Consider the following 16,876-nt stretch of genomic DNA (forward strand, 5'->3'; position numbering starts at 1 on the left):
AGTCAATTAAGCTCAAAACTGCATTCCTGAGTATTTGTTTTCTTCAAATGGTTGTGAGGAGAAGAAAAAATACAGTTTGAAAAGATTGTAGTTGTGACGTAGAAAATATACTGGGTGGGCCACAAGCTTCCTTGCTCTGAGCTCTCAGCAACAGCAAGGGGAAAGGGGGCGGGGTTCCTCTATGCTAATGATCCCACCCAGAGCTCAGAGGTGAATTTCTAATGAACTACAGATAGTCTGCAGAAACTACGTGCTAGAAAACAAAATGGTTTTTTTTGTGTGGATAAAATGGCATAATCATAATGACAAAAAAACGATATTTGAAAATGGTTAAAAAAATATAGGAGTGGGACTTTAATAAATAACAAAGCAGATGTGAAAGACATAGTGGATAAGTTAAAAATAGTATAAATAGTGGGTTATTCTTATTTCAAGTCTTGATTTAGTTTTGATATAGAAGGATCTTCTGTTTGCTCTCTCCCAGGCTAAAGAGAAGTATGAGAAGTCTCTGGATGAGCTGAACAAATGCACCCCGCAGTACATGGAGTCCATGGAGCAGGTGTTTGACCTGTGCCAGCAGCATGAAATCAAAAGGCTGACCTTTCTCAAGGAGGCCTTGCTGGATATCAAACGCCATCTCAACCTCACTGAAAACCAAAGGTTTGTCACGCCGATGAGAAACAACAACATTTTATAGCCTATTTCCCACTTGTTGCTTGGCAACCTGGTTCATCACTGATATCACTCGTGGTCCCTGATATGAAGGACGTGGACAGGCACCTTGAAGGAACACTCTGTAAGTTGAATGGGGATTTAGGGCACATGAAAAGCAGGATGAGCTCATCTGCACATCGAGCCTTGTCATCCTGTGGTGAGCCGGGTTGTCTACCTCCACAGGCGCCCCCACCCTGCTGCAGCAGGCAAGACCGAGACAGTCTGACATGCAGAAGAGAGTGAAGACAAAAAGAAGGGCCAGGGGACTCACAAAAAAATCAAAGTTTTCATAAAATTGGGCAATAGTGTTCCAGTCTTTTTATCTGTGTTTTGATTGACATGTTTGGTGTTTTTTTCTTTTTTTTTATGAAAGTAAAATACAAACTTTTAATAAACAGACACACATGTAGTTAAAACATAAAGTAAATGATGACTTTGCATCAGGGAAAAGTCAAATGGATGTTCAGAGGGGGTCTAAAATCCAGGTTCTAGAACCTTCTGTGATCTCTGTGCAGCTACACATGGGCGGTGGGTGTGGCGAACCCTGAAGCAGCATGACAACCACTTTTAATGCTGTCCGGCAAATTCAGGATGCCTTAAAACGACAGCATGGAGAAAACTATCACAACACCCTAAAACCAGATTTTTCTTACTAAATTGACAAACAGGCTGCCCGGTGGTGTATTGGTTAACACTCTCCCCTCACAGAGAGAAGGCTTTAGTTCAAACCCCACCTGTGACCTTTCTGTGTGGAGTTTGCATGTTCTCCTCGTGCATGTGTAGGCTATCTCTGGGCGCTCCGGAATCCCCCCACAGTCCAAAAACATGCCTCTTTGGGTAACTTTTGTCTCTAAATTGCTCCTGGGGGTCATGTGTGTGTGGTTGCGTGGTCCTGTGACAGACTGGCAACCTGTCCAGGGTGTACCCTGCCTTTCCCTAACAGTAAGGGTCAAGCTCCTGTAACCCCATGACCCTGAGAGACTTTCAGCAGGTTCAGAAAATTGATGGATAGGAAAATTCACAAGTAGTAGCCACTAGTTTGTTTAAAAAGCAGATTGATCTTGATGCGTCTTCCACGGATCTTCAGGTCTCTCTATATTGGCTTTTTTGTCATTTAAAGTGTTACCCTTTGAAACAAGCGATGAACTCATAGATAGTAGTCGTTCTGTTAGACCAATGATAAATAACAAACAGATTTACAATCATTTGCTTGGGTTCTAATCAGATGAGTTCATTTCAAGCTGATTAATCTCCTCGCAGGCATCCACCAGAATTCATCCAGATCCTGACAGGGACACTGATTAGAGAATATTTCTGCAACTATTTTTTTTTCATTATTCTAATGAGCACTGCAGATTTTTGATAAAGCTATGACAACACTGTTTTGTGTAAAGCATGAAAGTGTTCAGAGGAATAATTTACAGCAAAATATTTTGGTTAAAAAAAAACAGAACTAGACCTTTTCAGTGATGTGAGCTACTGCGTCACTTGTGTCTTCATTGGGACTAGAATTTCGCTTTTTTTTTTATTTTTGTGCTTGCAGCTATGCTACAATATACAGAGAACTGGAGCGAATGATCCTGGGTTCTAACACACAAGAGGACCTGAAGTGGTTCAGCAACAACCATGGTCCAGGGATGCACATGAACTGGCCTGCATTTGAGGTATGACGGCACACATCACACGTTTGCTTCCTCTATGCTGCATTTTCCCATCCCCTCTTTCATGTGTTTGCACTCTCACACCAGGAGTACAACCCAGACCAGGCTGCAGCTCCTCCAAAGAAGAAAAAACCAGATGGAGCTCCACCCACTCCGAGCACTGACCATGTTGCTCCACCTGGTGATCGTAGCAGGTTACTTCAAGAAGTCTGTTGTCTACAGAAATATCTGTGGTTTTTAAAAAGATTTTGCGTTAACAGGATGTTACACTTCGCTTTGCAAAATAATGCGAGAAAGGTTTTTAGTTTAGGCCAAATTTTGTTTTGAAGGGTTTTGTTTTTAGCAAAGCAACTGGTAAGTTTTTCTGTTCTGTATTGCACCATTTGAGCCTATAATTTTCAAGCAAAGATGCACAATCTCTCCTCTAAGTGCTATACACTGACTACATGTTTGGCACTTTGTTTTTTTTAAGGCTATGTGAAAATACACACACACCAACAAAATGCACACAATGCAAAATTTATTTGGCAGAAATGTTACTTTTTGTGTGTTTTAGTAGGAATAATGAACGCATTAAAGACATTAGTTCCATTATCCCATTGAAGCCTATTGATGCAAATATGCATCAAACCACTTCAGCTCCAAAATGACATAAATTAAGCTTCTGCTTGAAAGCAAAAACATACATGAAAATTTTTTTTTATAATTAGAAATAATTTCTGGCACCAAGGGATTAAAAGAATGGTTTTGTTGAAAGGTTTTGATGCATTTTTGGGTAGCTGAAAATTGTCTTTTCTTCCTCCTCCTTCAGTGTGAGCAGCTATGACAAGAACCAAACTTATTCGGCTGAGTGGTCTGACGACGATCAGCCTGCTGGATACTCCGGCAACGAAAACGGTGGGAACGGAAACTCCTTTGAAGACGACTCCAGCGCGGGCAAAGGCGTCCGTGTGCGTGCTCTCTATGACTATGACGGCCAGGAACAGGACGAGCTGTCTTTCAAAGCAGGTAAACATGTGTAGCGGAGCACACGGCTGATGTGATTTTTGACAGCTGAGGATAAGATGCTGAGTTCAAGCATGTGTTACAAGTGTCCTAAAGCTACATTTATGGCCTCATCTCTGTATTAAACAGTAATTGGTAAGTAAATTACTTACACTTTGAGCCCATGAACTCCAACCCAGGCCCGTTTACATTTCATCAACCGTCACATATGTGATGATTAAAGAAAGTGGTTATCTTCACAGGTGATGAGCTGACCAAGACTGAAGATGAAGACGAGCAGGGCTGGTGTAGAGGTCGTTTGGACAGTGGCCAGGAGGGACTGTACCCAGCCAATTATGTTGAGCCAATCTAGTCATGCAACTCGACAAGGACATGCCACTGGAGGCAGCTTGAACCGTCCCGTCCAACCTCACCGCACATAGCCAGAGACTTACGAGCAACACATCCCCTGCCCAACAAATGCGTCAAGCAGTCTTGCCTAAATAAATCTTAGTAATCTAAAAAAAGAGACAATATATCATTATAACCTATTTTAGCCGTCCGTGGGGGTGGGTGGACTTACACGTTAAAAACAGCAGTTCTATCAGTTTATACACACTAACCCGCATCAGGACAGAGCAGGAACACAATGCTTCTCTGTGGCTGCACTGACAGGAGGATGCAGCTGGCTAAAGCTTGCAGTGTTGCTGCAGTTTGTGCTAAAGGGCAGAAAATGTTACCAGTTCTACCCATCTTAAACCTGCGTTGTGTATATACGATGTGATGCCATTTTGTGTAGCATTTCTAATGCTGTGTGTGTCATTCTTACATCAGGAATGCCGTGTAGTGTTAAGAGTACCACAGACTGTATCCTTTCGTTTCCTCTCGGTTTGGATTTTGCTTTTTTTTTCTTCGTATGTGTGATTTGGTCGATTCTCTTCTCCGGCGTGTGCAGTGCTGTGTGTTGAATCGTTTCCGGTTTTGCATAGCAGCATGGGCTATGCAACCATCTGCACCCCCAGCCCTCTGCTATCCACCCCTGAATCCTGTAGCCAAAGTTTAACCAACAATTTGATGCAACATTTCAGCAAAAAAAAAAGAAATCAAAAAGAAAGAAAAAAAGCATCTTCCTGGACATGCTTCTGATATCAAAAAATCTGGTGAGGAACTGATCTTACTTTTTATTTTTCTACATTCCTATGTTTTTTCTCGGCATTGTAAATCCTTTGACCATATCATCCTCATGCAACACTATGGAAAGGATTTATGGTTTGTGCCGACAATTTTTGTTTGTGGGTCAATAAATCCAGTCTGAGTTCAGTCCGCCTTGACTACCAAGAAATGTGAGTGACACATTTCTTCTTGGGCTTACCATTTGTGTTGTTTGGTGGGGTTCTGACAAAAAAAACTGTGCCTGGGACTCTTCTTCTAGGGCAAAGGGTCAACAATGGAGGTATGGCGATGCGTTACTGTGAAATGGCCTGGTGCCTGAAGATTGCACCTCTCCCAACAGGACATGAATGTACTAGTGACATAGAGAAGCTAAAGGCACTAGTTATGCGGTCCCAGCTGAGCCAAAGAAAGACCCATCAACGATGTTTTTTCTCTCCATGCGCTTATTTCACATTCCACATGTGAAATAGCTTGTTTGCTGTGTGTTGTTGCTTTTCCAGTCCACCCAACTTCACAATCTCTGCAAAAAAAAACACCACTTCCTTACCGTTTGGACTCACACACACACACACACACACACATGCTGGCTCCGCTTAGAAACTCAACTCAAATTCATTCATCAAATGCTAACCATCAAGTTGCTCTTAAATCTGGAGAAAGGCTCTTTTCTCGACCTTGTCGCATTGGATTGAGAAACAATCCAGAAGTGGTCCAGATGTGTTTAGCTCTCTGCCTGGAAAAAGGATCCGTCAGGCTCTCACATGTGACGAGAAACACATCACCAGCTCACAAGTTGTGTCTTAGAGTAAAGCTGTCCAGCATAGCAAAAAGGACTCCTGTCTCCAAACTGTCCCACATCTTTGATTCACACACAAATAACACACAAACACACATATGTACGCACGCACACACACACACACACACACACACCCACAGAGGTGTTAAGACACACACTACAACACAAGCTACATAACCGGGTTACTATTTTGGGGTATAACATTCTAATCATTCAGTGTGTATGAGTTGTGTAAATGTAAAATAAAAAAAATAAAAAAAGACAAAAAAAGACAAAAAAATGGCCAAAAAATTAAAAAGTGCAAGCGACTGACTATTAGGACAAAATGTAGTGTTATACATGTAAATGTGTTTCGTTTGACTGCAGCAATGAACAACATATTAAGTAATAGCACCATATTGTAGGAATTTTATTGCAATGGAGTCGTCGGTGTATCATAAAGCGTGACGTTATCCCACGCTGTCAGATTTGTATATGATGATGTAATTTAAAGATTATATTGTATTGTAACTGTACAACTGTGTTGAGTTGAACATGAAATCTAATCCATATTGAGGAAGTATAAAGGTGTACATGTAAATGCTTTTATTTTTATTTTCTATGTTCAACTCTTCCTTATGCACACAGGAGACAGCAGGCGACGCTGTGAAAAACCCTATATTAGAGGTCCTAGAAGATGTTTGTTCATAGTGATGTACTTCTATCTCCTAACTGGTGTAGTGCCTGTTCATCTTGATGTAATAATAAATTCATTCAAATATGCATAAAGATGAAAACGATCACAGACCGTGATGGTGGCAGGGATTGAGAGTTTGCTGTGTCGATATAGCAAAAGTGATTTGAAACGGAAACAAGTTTGTTAGGAAAAAAAAAGGGTGGTGTCTGTGGTTTGTTTTTGTTGTGATTATTAGAAGTTTCTTCTTTTTCAAAGCACTAGATTACCATTACTATCACTTGTTTTGGGCCTAAAAGGAACTTTAGGTAAAGCAAAGTAAAAAATAAAAGAGAAAAACTAAATTGTAAGTAAATTTTACCCATAATTCAACAGAAAGGAATCAGGTGAGAAATGTCCTGTTTTTTATAATATACATAATTTAAATAGAAATTGTTCTTTAAAACACTATATTGAGTAGTTAATACTCAATCTTTCTCAGCATGTTTTAATTATGATTGTGGCCCGCATTAAAATTCTTCTTTCTTACAGCACGTTTGAGCTCACCACATACTTACCAGAATGTGCACAAGTCTAGTCTAGTCTAGTGGAAATGTATTTTGGCGTAATAAATGACCCCCCCCCCCCCCCCCCACACACACACACACACAAAAGATGACATTGCAGCAGGCGGAAGTCATTGACTTCATAAGAAAACTAAATTAAGTAACCCCACCCCCTTGCTGACTCCAAGAAGGCAAAATCTCATAGACCTCTATAGAAATAAACAGCTATAACTCAGTCGTTCTAATTGCCTGAATAACCATTCTTACTCTGACACCTTTTTTATGTTCTTGCTATTCATTCATTTATTTTCTAATCCATTTATTCCCTTTTGGGGTCACTGGGCTGCCGGAGCCTATCCCGGCCACTTGCGGGGAAAGGTAGGGGACACCCTGGACAAGTCGGCAGTCTGTCCCAGGGCCACAATCACACACCCATGCACACTCTCATTCACACCTAGGGACAATTTAGAGTAACCAATTAACCTATGAAACATGTTTTTGGATGGTGGGAAGAAGCCGGAGTCTCTGGAGAAAATCCACGCATGCACGGGGAGAACATGCAAAGGTCCCCCATTGATGTTCTGGTTCAAGTCCCCCAGCTGGGACTTGAACCACTGCACCCTTGTTCTTGCCAATCCTTTAAAAATTATTCAAGTTATAAACTGACCAGTCACTTAAATTACTTAAATTGAATGTTTGACAGATTCTCTTAAGCCCAGTTTCAAGTGGTAGGGGTGTGGCCTTCCAACAAGCTCATTCCAGATTGGTGATAGTGGTTGCCATAGCAATGTTGAGTCAGACCGATTCGGACCAATAACTGCTTACTGACGTCGTCTGGCTCCAACATGGCAACATCTGTACCCCCGCCCAAAAAAAGGCAACTGAATTGACTTTATTTGGTTGGAACCGGAAGTAAGTCATTTTCTATGGGTGACATCACACTCAGTCCAGTTCTCATATAGTCACTGCTGGCCATTTTTATTTCTGCACGATGCGAGAGACAGGCGGGCTCACCCAACTAGCACGGGGATCTACCTAGCTTTTTTTTTGTTTTTTTCCTTTTTCCCATTTTCTTGTGATAAATACATCTACTATCGAGTAATCATGAGATAACAAGTTGTTCTATAGTGATAACGAGATCGTAGATGTCGCTATTGCAAGATAGAACATGTAGTTATGCCGTAATAACGAGATCATGAAAAATATACGTTTTCACTTTTCTACAATCTGCAACAAACAAGTTGAACACCAGAAGAACTTATCCATTTTTAATCGATAACTTTAATCAGGGTCTAACGGAGATTGTGCAAATGTCAGACATAAACATCCAAATCAGTCTTCGTCATTTGAGAAAGTTGTCCCAGTTTTCTGTGTTCTCGTTCTAACCAGAAAAACTCATTTTCAGGAGAAAAAACTTGTTTTGTGTGGGCCGTTTGCTGTTTCCGAATTTTAGAATGAATCGATTTAATTATCACCCAGCCTTAAAAAGCCCTTAAATCCACTCTCACTATAAGAAACTGATTAGAAAAACCAGCTGTCTATACTGTAATAATTCCAGTATGTTTGATCTGTTTCAATCCCTGCTTTACTAACGATAGCAACGCACTGTAAAACCTTTCCTGAGTCCTAAAAAGATGTAAATAAGCTGCACACCATAACACCGTTCACATTTTTCCACTTTCAGTGATAATTTAATCATACAAACATTCATTAAAAATACAGAGAGTGGCATTCAATGTTCACACTTCCTCACTCGCATACATGTGCTGCTCCTGCTGCTGCTGTAGGAGTCCATGCCAACCGATTCATTCCACATCGCCGCTGGAAACTCAGGGGTATTAAAACAAAAAACACTTGACGGACAGACTGTAGGTACCTGGGATGACAGAGGGTAACATGCACAGATATAGAGCCTGTGGACTCGTGCAATTAGCTGTCATCATCCTGTCATGGCTTAGCACCCTGAGAATTTACAGCTTTATTTATTTAAAAAACAACAAAAAAAGGATGCTTAGCTGCAAATGCTCCGAGACAGCTCTATTTATGAAAGTTGCGTACATTTCCTGCTCGGATCGGACCACTTTAATAAGAACCATTAGTGGATGTTTTTGTAAAGAACAAAATCCTGATCATTTCAGGCTGCAGCGTTACTGAATCTTTAAAAGTGGTTTGCAAAGCGTCAGAAGGAACAGAAGGCAGATCACTCATTTCCACTTCCAGGTACCAGGTCAGTTAAAATGTTTTAATTTAGATTCTTTGGGTGGCTGATGAGATCATCAATGAGAATTCTCAGATACATTCATCAAATGTTGAAATGAAAAAAAAAAAAAAGGAAGAAAAATTCAGTGCAGAAAGACACATTTCTGTTTTTATGAAGTAATCTCTTTACAGATATGTACATCTCTTGACTTCAGTGTTATCTTGATAACAGACAAATGTATGCAAATATGTATTCATCTTGGATTTGCTTCAAGAGGTGGATGGTGAGAGCCCCCAGACTTCCAGACGTGTGATTATCTCCATCAAAATGACTGCCATCTCTACACAAACAGTGTGACTGACGGCTATCTTAGCCAGCTGCCAGTTAATAACACAGAAAGTTTAAACGTACGCTGCGACCGCGTGACACTTCAACAATATTCAGTTTTACTGCTATGATAAACCAATTCATGCAAATGATTCAAACTTTTTTTTTGTTTTTCATCTTGTCAGTATCGAAAATCAAGTGAAAAAGAAAGAAAAGTTTCTGTTTTAATAAGTAAAAGTAGTGTGAAAAGACATGAATATTCCATGGAAAAACACAAACAAAAAACGATCCTTGAAATCCTGGAAAGTGAAAAAAAAAGGGGGGGGGGGGTGTTTCAAAGAACACCCCCTTTAAGGTTTCCAGTGAGACACTTGATTTAAAAAAGACAAACCAAAAAATATATATATATATCACTGAACTAAGATTTGGAGCAGATATTGAAGAATCTGTTGGCAAAAAAAATAAATGGCTTCAAATCCAAAGTCTCTTCTTCCAGGTGTCACAATGCACGCACATCTACACACAGCTCTTAAACTCACGCCCCTGCTACCACGGTTCCATGCACACACTGCCAGCTAAGAACAAATAAAAAGAAAAAATAATAATAAAATGTCACTCTTTGCACTCATTTTTTTTTAACTTAGCATTCATACGTGCATACAGCGGGTGTGGGATGTTCGTTCAGCTGCACGTCACCAGCGTTGCCTCCTGGCATCTCAAAATGTAGCAGAAAGTGTTTTTGATCTCAACTATTTCTGTCGGAAAGCCACTTGGTTGTTTTTTTTATTATTATTATTATTATTGTTGTTGTGACGGGTTCCAGAGGTACGATTTAGTGCTGCTTTAGTGTGAGAAGTCCCTTGATTTAAGAGTGCCCAAAAGGAGAGGGCTCCTGGATCTGCGGAACAAAGGAAAACAGGCTTTTAAAAGACAGGAAGATGAGAAAACACTGGGGGGGCGAGGAAGAATTGCTCATTTTTCACAAGGTCTGCTTTAAGGAGATTAAGATTAGTCCTTACATTAATGGCAGATGGTCTACCTTAGGGTTTGTCCATAGAAATTTATAGCTGAATCTGTGCTGTGAGGATTACCTAAAAAAAATCTAATATTTTTTTGTCTTTTAGAGAAATTCTATTAATTTTTACTTGCATAGAGTTGTTTGATGTTTTTTTTTAAATCATCTAAGGACCAGACACAAAAAGGCTTCACTAAAGATGTCTAATGAAATGAAAAACATTCAATCTTACCTGGTTACAAGAGACTATAGACAGATTGCTTTGTAGACTATTTGCTACTAAATCCACAGAGTTGTTTGAAAGTCCGTTCTGGTCCTGCTGCAGCGGGTGTGGGCCCTCCTGCCAACGCTCCTCTGCGCCTTTATGGCTGCTGTCACTGTTCAAGTGATTGTTGTTGCTGCTGGGGCACTTGCTTTTCTGTGGCGAGGCGAAGGGGTTGTAGTCTCCCTGGAGGCTGCGGTGAGGCTGCGTGTTGAACTCCGCTTGGAAGGAGGAAAGCTGCTGCGTGACGCCTAGGAGTCCTCCAACCTCCACACTCAAGATCACCCAGATGACATCTGTGGAGGGAAGCGACCAGCATCCTCAGAAACGCAAAAGAGTAAAGCTAAAGGAAATTACAGGGATGCAAAAAATATGCTAATTTATATGCAAAGCGTTCTGTAAAATAGCAGCTGTTCTCTTGAACTTTGACTTTCTATCAAACCTATGGGAATGGTACATTTATAAAATAAAAAAAAAGTTATTATATGCACAGAATTTTCCAAATCCGTGCAGCCAGCCCTGAACTTTTTCTTGGCTGCACGGACCCAGAGGAAGGGTTACGGTTAGGATTACGGTCCGCGTCGGCAAAGGGGCAAGTTAACACGTTACCGTGACAATGTGTCGCACCACATAACAAATGGTCCGCTTTTGGGGAAAAAAGCCATCCAAACCGAAAAAATGACAAGAATTAAGTACGAAAAACTGATTGAAGGTTTATTTATTTTTGTAAGTGACCATGGTATAAGCGGGTTAATGGCCTTTGAAGTGTGCATTTTCAGAATGAACACACTTTGCAGAAGCAACCATACTCCGCTTCACATCGAATGGTTCAGGCTTCCACGTGCATCATTTTTCTGATAATGCACACTTCGAAGCCCACTAACCCTTACATAGCTCCTGAGTGCGGCTGTTTCTGCTGCTCACCACTTCTCAAGGGGATGGATCAAATGTGGAGAAAACATTTGACACACCTAGGAGCGTGACAACTAATCGAACTTTAACTTTACGTTTAACTTTAAATACCTGTGGCCAACAACAAAATTCAGCCCTGGACGCACTTAAAATATGTGCTGGCAATGCAGCAGTGTGCATCTTGGCTGCACGTATTACGTGTGGCCAGCATAAATGTCCATCGCTTTTTGTGCTGGTCACATGTAAATACATGCCAATGACATCAGCCATCTTTAAATCATTATCCTGCAGTTAATTTACAAACAGTTTACAGTGGTGCTCCAGAGTTAAATACAACCACAATTATGGAGTATTTCATCATCAGACAGCAACAGATGCTCAGCTAAACAAATAAGCAGTTAGGTTTTATTCAGTGTAACAAATAGGCAGTTACACTGAATCAGATCAAAATCTAAAGCTCGCTTCTCGGAAATGTTTTGAGACCCAAATAAATAAACAAAATAGGTGTTTTGTTGTCTAACAATCCAGTCCAAACAATTGCCTCCAGTCTGGTTTTGGCTCTTAGTAACTGTTACGAAAAGCCTGTCATTTTTCCAATATAGATTTACTTCAAACCGATACTTTCCCGTGTAAATCACTAGCTCTGGATTTACCGTTGATATTTTCAGTGATTGTAGCCATAGGATCAAAGCAAAACTTTATGAAATAAACGTTTTATTCTATTTTCTGACAATCCTGTCTGTGCATCCTTAACTCTGAATTATTCCGTAACATTTTCCCTTCATTAAACCCTTTGATGTAGTTTTGTAAACTCTAAACTCAAATCGGTCACAGGCTGAAAATTTAATAAGTGAAATAAAAATATAAATTAAGAATTTGGTTGCAGACACCACTTCTGACCTCTCATAACATAAAGATCATGTTTTATTTTTCCCTTCAAATATTCTCTAACCAGACAAGAATAAAATTTTAAGGCATTATTATTAACTCGTTTTATTCTTTGCTGTGTATTATTGTGGTGTAGGCTAACCACTCATACCTCCATAGTAGAGTCCTGTTGCCGTGCACATTCTCCACTGACCCTGATACATGCCAGGAGAAACAGGGCTGTGCATCTGCACACTGACATCCGTCATTTCCTGGGGATCCAGAGAGCGCACCATCACCATGTTCACGTGTCCGAACTGATCTCCTCCCACGTACTTCAGACAAACCCCTGGAGGCCACGACTCGGCACCTACGACACAAACGGGATTCAAACTTCAAATAAGCTCCCGCCTTCTTTGACATTACACGCCGGTTCCAGATGACCCACCAGTGTTCTGTATCCTCCAGGTCTTCGTGAAAGCCGTGTCAGGTGGAACGGATTCGCCCTCACCAATGGTTACATCCTTTACAAAAGACATGCCCGGCGCACTGATATTGGGACTTTCAAAGTCGTAGTAAGCTCCAATAGCAGCCTGTAAATTCCTGGAAAGGAGCAGACATCCAAGTGATCAGAACAGATTTGAATTCCAACAAAAACAATGGTGGGTTAATACTGAAATCAATAGCTACTGTGCTGTTCAAAGTCCGCACCACGTCTTATTTGTAATGAGAACCCATCACAAAATGTCTTTGACATAACAGCTTTAAGCTTAAAAACCTGTCATTGTGGGTCATTTAGCCGGTTTTCTTTGTGGTTAGTAAAGTGTGTCATATTAATGTTTTCAGGTATTGTTTGCAGTGGTGTGAAAAAGATGGTTATTATGCGTTTAGTGCACACATCACACATCCCTCACTGCGGTTCACCTTTAGCCACTTGTAACTCAGGTAGTTTGTGATTGGACGTCTTTTTGTTTGAATTACTTGTACATAAAAAGGCAGACACTGGAGAGCACAACAAGAAAAGAAACTTCTTGATCGATTCAACATATTTTTACCAATTGTTCATATCTGAGGTTTTCAGTCGATACTGCTGTTACTTCTAGTGCTTGATGGATTTTTCTATGCATATCTGAATCTTTTACATCCCTAGTAATTAGTTCAATTCAATTCGACTTCAATTTCCTACGGTTAAGAAACAGTTAATGTTTTTAGTACCGTCTCTTTACTTGACCAACCACATCGATTTCTTGTGATTTGCTTGTCCAGCCACCAAGCCCTGACCCACAAATCTTGTCTTTCACCTTTCAGCATTTCCCTTCAGGGGTCGCCACAGGAAATCAGCTTTTACAGAGTCAGTCGCACAGGTGGTTTGGCAGTTTGTTTGTTTTATACGCCGGATGCCGTCAGGATACTTCCTGACACAACCCTGTATTTTATCTGGGCTGGGGACCAGCACAGGGGGACCCAAGCGTGGGCCCTTTTGTGGCTACAAAGTTAGGCAGTAACGCAAATGGTCTTACCCAAGTTGGACCCACAATGGATGAAGCTAATTGAAGAAACCCTGGTTTTCCATGCGTCAATCCTACATGCAGCCAACTGAGCCATCCAGCCGTTTAAGCACTGACCAAACAAATGATTCATATATTTCATATACAAGTTATGTAATATAAGAACTAATGAGGGCTGCACTTACCCTAAATAGATTCATTTACACTCGATATTTGCTTTTTTTTTGCCCCAACTTAATATACTTGTGCACTTTGTAATACATAAAAAAAATCTATACAATTACTGATTTAATGTAAATAATGCATTATTGCCTTTCAGTCCTACATTTTAAACTCTTTTAGATTTTAATCTTGGTTCCCAAACGCCCACCCAAAATGTAGTTTAGCTTAAAGAAAATACTTCCACCAAAACATAAACATATCATGCAATGATGCATAAGTCGTAACTCTAAATGTCTAAACAGAGCGCTTTCTTGACACGGAGGTCATCCATCAGCTTACACGCTTTATTTTTAGAAAGGTGGTTACTGAGAAGCGTCACGTGACATCCCTAAAGACTTATGTGAAATCACCGCCGTAGTCTCGTTTTCAGAAATAAATCGGCTACAAACAATGCAGACGCGCTTATCTTAGTTTTTTTTTCTTCAGAAATGCAATGTTTACCGAAAAAGTATTTCATCATATTCATTTTCCCTTTGAGGGAAGCGTTCTTTCATTTTCTGTTAGTGTGTTGTTCGATCCACCGGAAGTCAGTTTTTAACAATTGGCTCAGCTGGTAAAAAAAAAAAAAAATCAAAACAAACACGTTTGTCCGTTTCTTTCTTTTTTTATATAAAACATCCAATGCCTACAGGTACCATAAGATAAACATTACTATGGACTGCACTACCACAGATGGCTTAAGCAGCGTCAGACCTGAATGAAGCGTTGTTGATTACGTAACAGAAGCTGTAGCTACAGGTACAGCGGGCACAAGCTAACGCTGACACTTATGAATTTAAAGAAGAAAACGACGTGTTGCTACCTATACTCTAGTCAGAAAAGATAGAACATTGTATGAAAATAATCAAAAACAGCCACTTAACACTACAATGTCCAGCAATCAAAAGTCAGTACTCTGACTCAGCTAGTTGCGATACTACATCGTTAGCTAACACGGCTAATTTCTACAACCGCCAAGTTTGTGTCTCAACAAAGACGAAAATCTGCTATCTTAGTTTCGTTCTTTTCTGGTTAGTTATCTCATTAAAGTCCAACCTCTCATAAAGAAAGAAACACTCGCATTTTTTTTAATGTTTTCCCATTGCAACCGGACAGCAGGCCAGACGAGACTCCGAGCTCACCAGTTGGTCATGTCCAGAAAGAAGGCGCAGCCGGCGGGGTTTAGCTGAAAGCCAAGAAGCCTCTGAAACTCCGATATCAAAATATCTTTGTCTGTGGTCCCCATGCAGCTGAACTTCTGCATGAGCTCCTGGTCCAGGTCCAGGTCCAGGTCCATGCTCTCCATAACGGATTCTCCCGAGCAGACACTGGGGTTCCGCTCCTAATTTAGTCCGAGGCCTCGACTTGTCATAACAACACTAAAAAACGGGGCCGAGTGCGCATGTCACATGATTGAAACCCGCGCAGAGACCAGGGGAGCATGCGCAACCTGAGTTCACGAGATGAGACAGTTTGAGCGGGTTTTACCTGCGATAAAATCAGATGTTGTAATGTAAACGACCCTAATGAAGAGATGCTGACCTCCATGCATGATGCTATGGTGAAATCTCTTTTAAAAGACAAAAAGCTATTTCAACATAAACCCAAAACAGAATGAATATGTTACGAAGTTTGATTTTATAGAAAGACAGGCCTTTATTTTATTTTAGTAGCATAAGACAATATCTGAGCCCAATAATTAGGCAACTAATATAAATGGAACATTTAAAGCAGGTTATGTATCTCTAACGTGACAGGGTATAGGAAAAATGGGAAAAAGCCCTGTAAATTCCACTCTTTAATATTGTACTTCAAGCAAACAGACAGAACAGTTACGCCCTTGCTGTAATAAAACCACGCAATTTCTAACAATTAAAAGCAAAACAGTTAAATCAATAATAGATACATACGAGTTAAAACAGATTTTAAATAAATGTTTTTTTCTACTGTGTTTGCTATGTTCAGTTAAATACAATTCTCCTGCTGACAACACAATAGAATTATTGCAATAAGCAAAGAGATTATTCACATGATGTGCACAGAGCTTTTAGGAAGCGGTGCAATAAGACATGTGCCAAGGATCTTTTTTCTGCAGAATGGCAAGCTTTAGAATTGCTCCTCCAACCAATGTTTCAAAGATTTAGTAATTTTTATGTAACTCTGTTACTTTGAGAGAAAAAAGATCTGTTGTGATCATGGATGTGTTACAAAAAGTTTGAGAAAATATTTTACTCGTTTTTTAAAATAATCTGAAGACCAACTTGCATTTACATATGATCAAGACCGTTCTTGAAATCTATGCATGAAAGGAGATGAAACAGGAACAATAATGTTCTTTCAATAAGGGATCTACAGCATCTGATTGCAATTTTTTTTAAATAAAATTCAATATTTGAGAGATTATAACTATTATTATATTATTATCATTATATTATTAAATAATAATCACTATAGGTGTTTGCCTCTCTCTGCAGGGAATTCAATTTAATTTCTGTAATTTTTTCACTTCTTTTAGTTGAATTGGTTAGTTCAAAGGAACCCAAGTCCAAGTGCTTTGTTTTTCCAGGAAATGATTTTAATTGCATAGCTTAAAGGGAGGCTACACTAAATGATTAATACTTTACACAGATTTAGCACCAGTTCATAGCTTACAAATGCTAAAATATGAAGCACCTCACTTTTATCATGTCAGAGGACTAGCAAACTAAAGTCTCTAGACTTGGGCCCTTCTTGAATTAAACAGGGGCGCTGCCATATTGGATAACTAGTGCTGCCATGGGATAAAGCTAAACCCATGCAAGAGAGACCCAGGTCCAGGAATTTTGCACTTAATGCATTTTAAATGTCAAGCATAGTCAATACATTACAACGGACTTGGGACTTTTTTTGCACATAATCAGATAGCTTTTCCCTTGAAGACCATAGAACCTATATCTCTATTTTGAAAAATTGTGGACCTGGGCCCCTTTTGAATTAACCGATTCAATTGTGCAAATCAAATCTGTAAGACATTTTCTCCCCTCTAATTCTTAATTTTT

At 39.9% G+C, this 16,876-nt stretch overlaps 2 protein-coding genes across 3 annotated transcripts in view; one reads left to right on the forward strand and one right to left on the reverse strand.

Moving 5' to 3' along the window:
* Nucleotides 1-6,104, forward strand: part of pacsin1a (protein kinase C and casein kinase substrate in neurons 1a) — a 34,176-nt gene extending 28,072 nt beyond the window's left edge. For both annotated transcript variants that reach the window (XM_004070920.5, XM_011477422.4), the window contains 5 exons: nucleotides 485-660; nucleotides 2,258-2,378; nucleotides 2,463-2,569; nucleotides 3,187-3,383; nucleotides 3,623-6,104. In XM_004070920.5, the coding sequence (XP_004070968.1) occupies nucleotides 485-660; nucleotides 2,258-2,378; nucleotides 2,463-2,569; nucleotides 3,187-3,383; nucleotides 3,623-3,732 (711 nt within the window). In that variant the 3' untranslated portion in view covers nucleotides 3,733-6,104. The remainder of the gene's footprint in view (nucleotides 1-484; nucleotides 661-2,257; nucleotides 2,379-2,462; nucleotides 2,570-3,186; nucleotides 3,384-3,622) is intronic.
* A 2,105-nt stretch (nucleotides 6,105-8,209) lies between these two features.
* On the reverse strand, nucleotides 8,210-15,283 carry LOC101160810 (protein ILRUN). The gene is made up of 5 exons (XM_004070822.5): nucleotides 14,981-15,283; nucleotides 12,578-12,732; nucleotides 12,302-12,499; nucleotides 10,321-10,646; nucleotides 8,210-9,971 (listed from the first exon to the last, which is right to left on the reverse strand). The coding sequence occupies exons 1-5, from the start codon at nucleotides 15,142-15,144 to the stop codon at nucleotides 9,939-9,941; spliced, it is 876 nt and encodes a 291-aa protein (XP_004070870.1). The 5' UTR covers nucleotides 15,145-15,283; the 3' UTR covers nucleotides 8,210-9,938.
* Between the last annotated feature and the right edge of the window lie 1,593 nt (nucleotides 15,284-16,876).

The sequence above is a fragment of the Oryzias latipes genome, chromosome 7 (genome assembly GCF_053564925.1).
Source record: "Oryzias latipes strain Hd-rR chromosome 7, Olatipes_Hd-rR_3.1".
Classification (NCBI taxonomy): domain Eukaryota; kingdom Metazoa; phylum Chordata; class Actinopteri; order Beloniformes; family Adrianichthyidae; genus Oryzias; species Oryzias latipes.

Coding starts and splice junctions, on each gene's coding strand:
- LOC101160810 (XM_004070822.5), bottom strand. CDS start 15,144: ATGGAGAGCATGGACCTGGACCTGGACCTGGACCAGGAGCTCATGCAG. Junction 10,647..12,301: donor AACAGGACTCTACTATGGAG/GTATGAGTGGTT, acceptor TTCCCTCCACAG/ATGTCATCTGGGTGATCTTG. Junction 9,972..10,320: donor CTATAGTCTCTTGTAACCAG/GTAAGATTGAAT, acceptor TTTGTTCCGCAG/ATCCAGGAGCCCTCTCCTTT.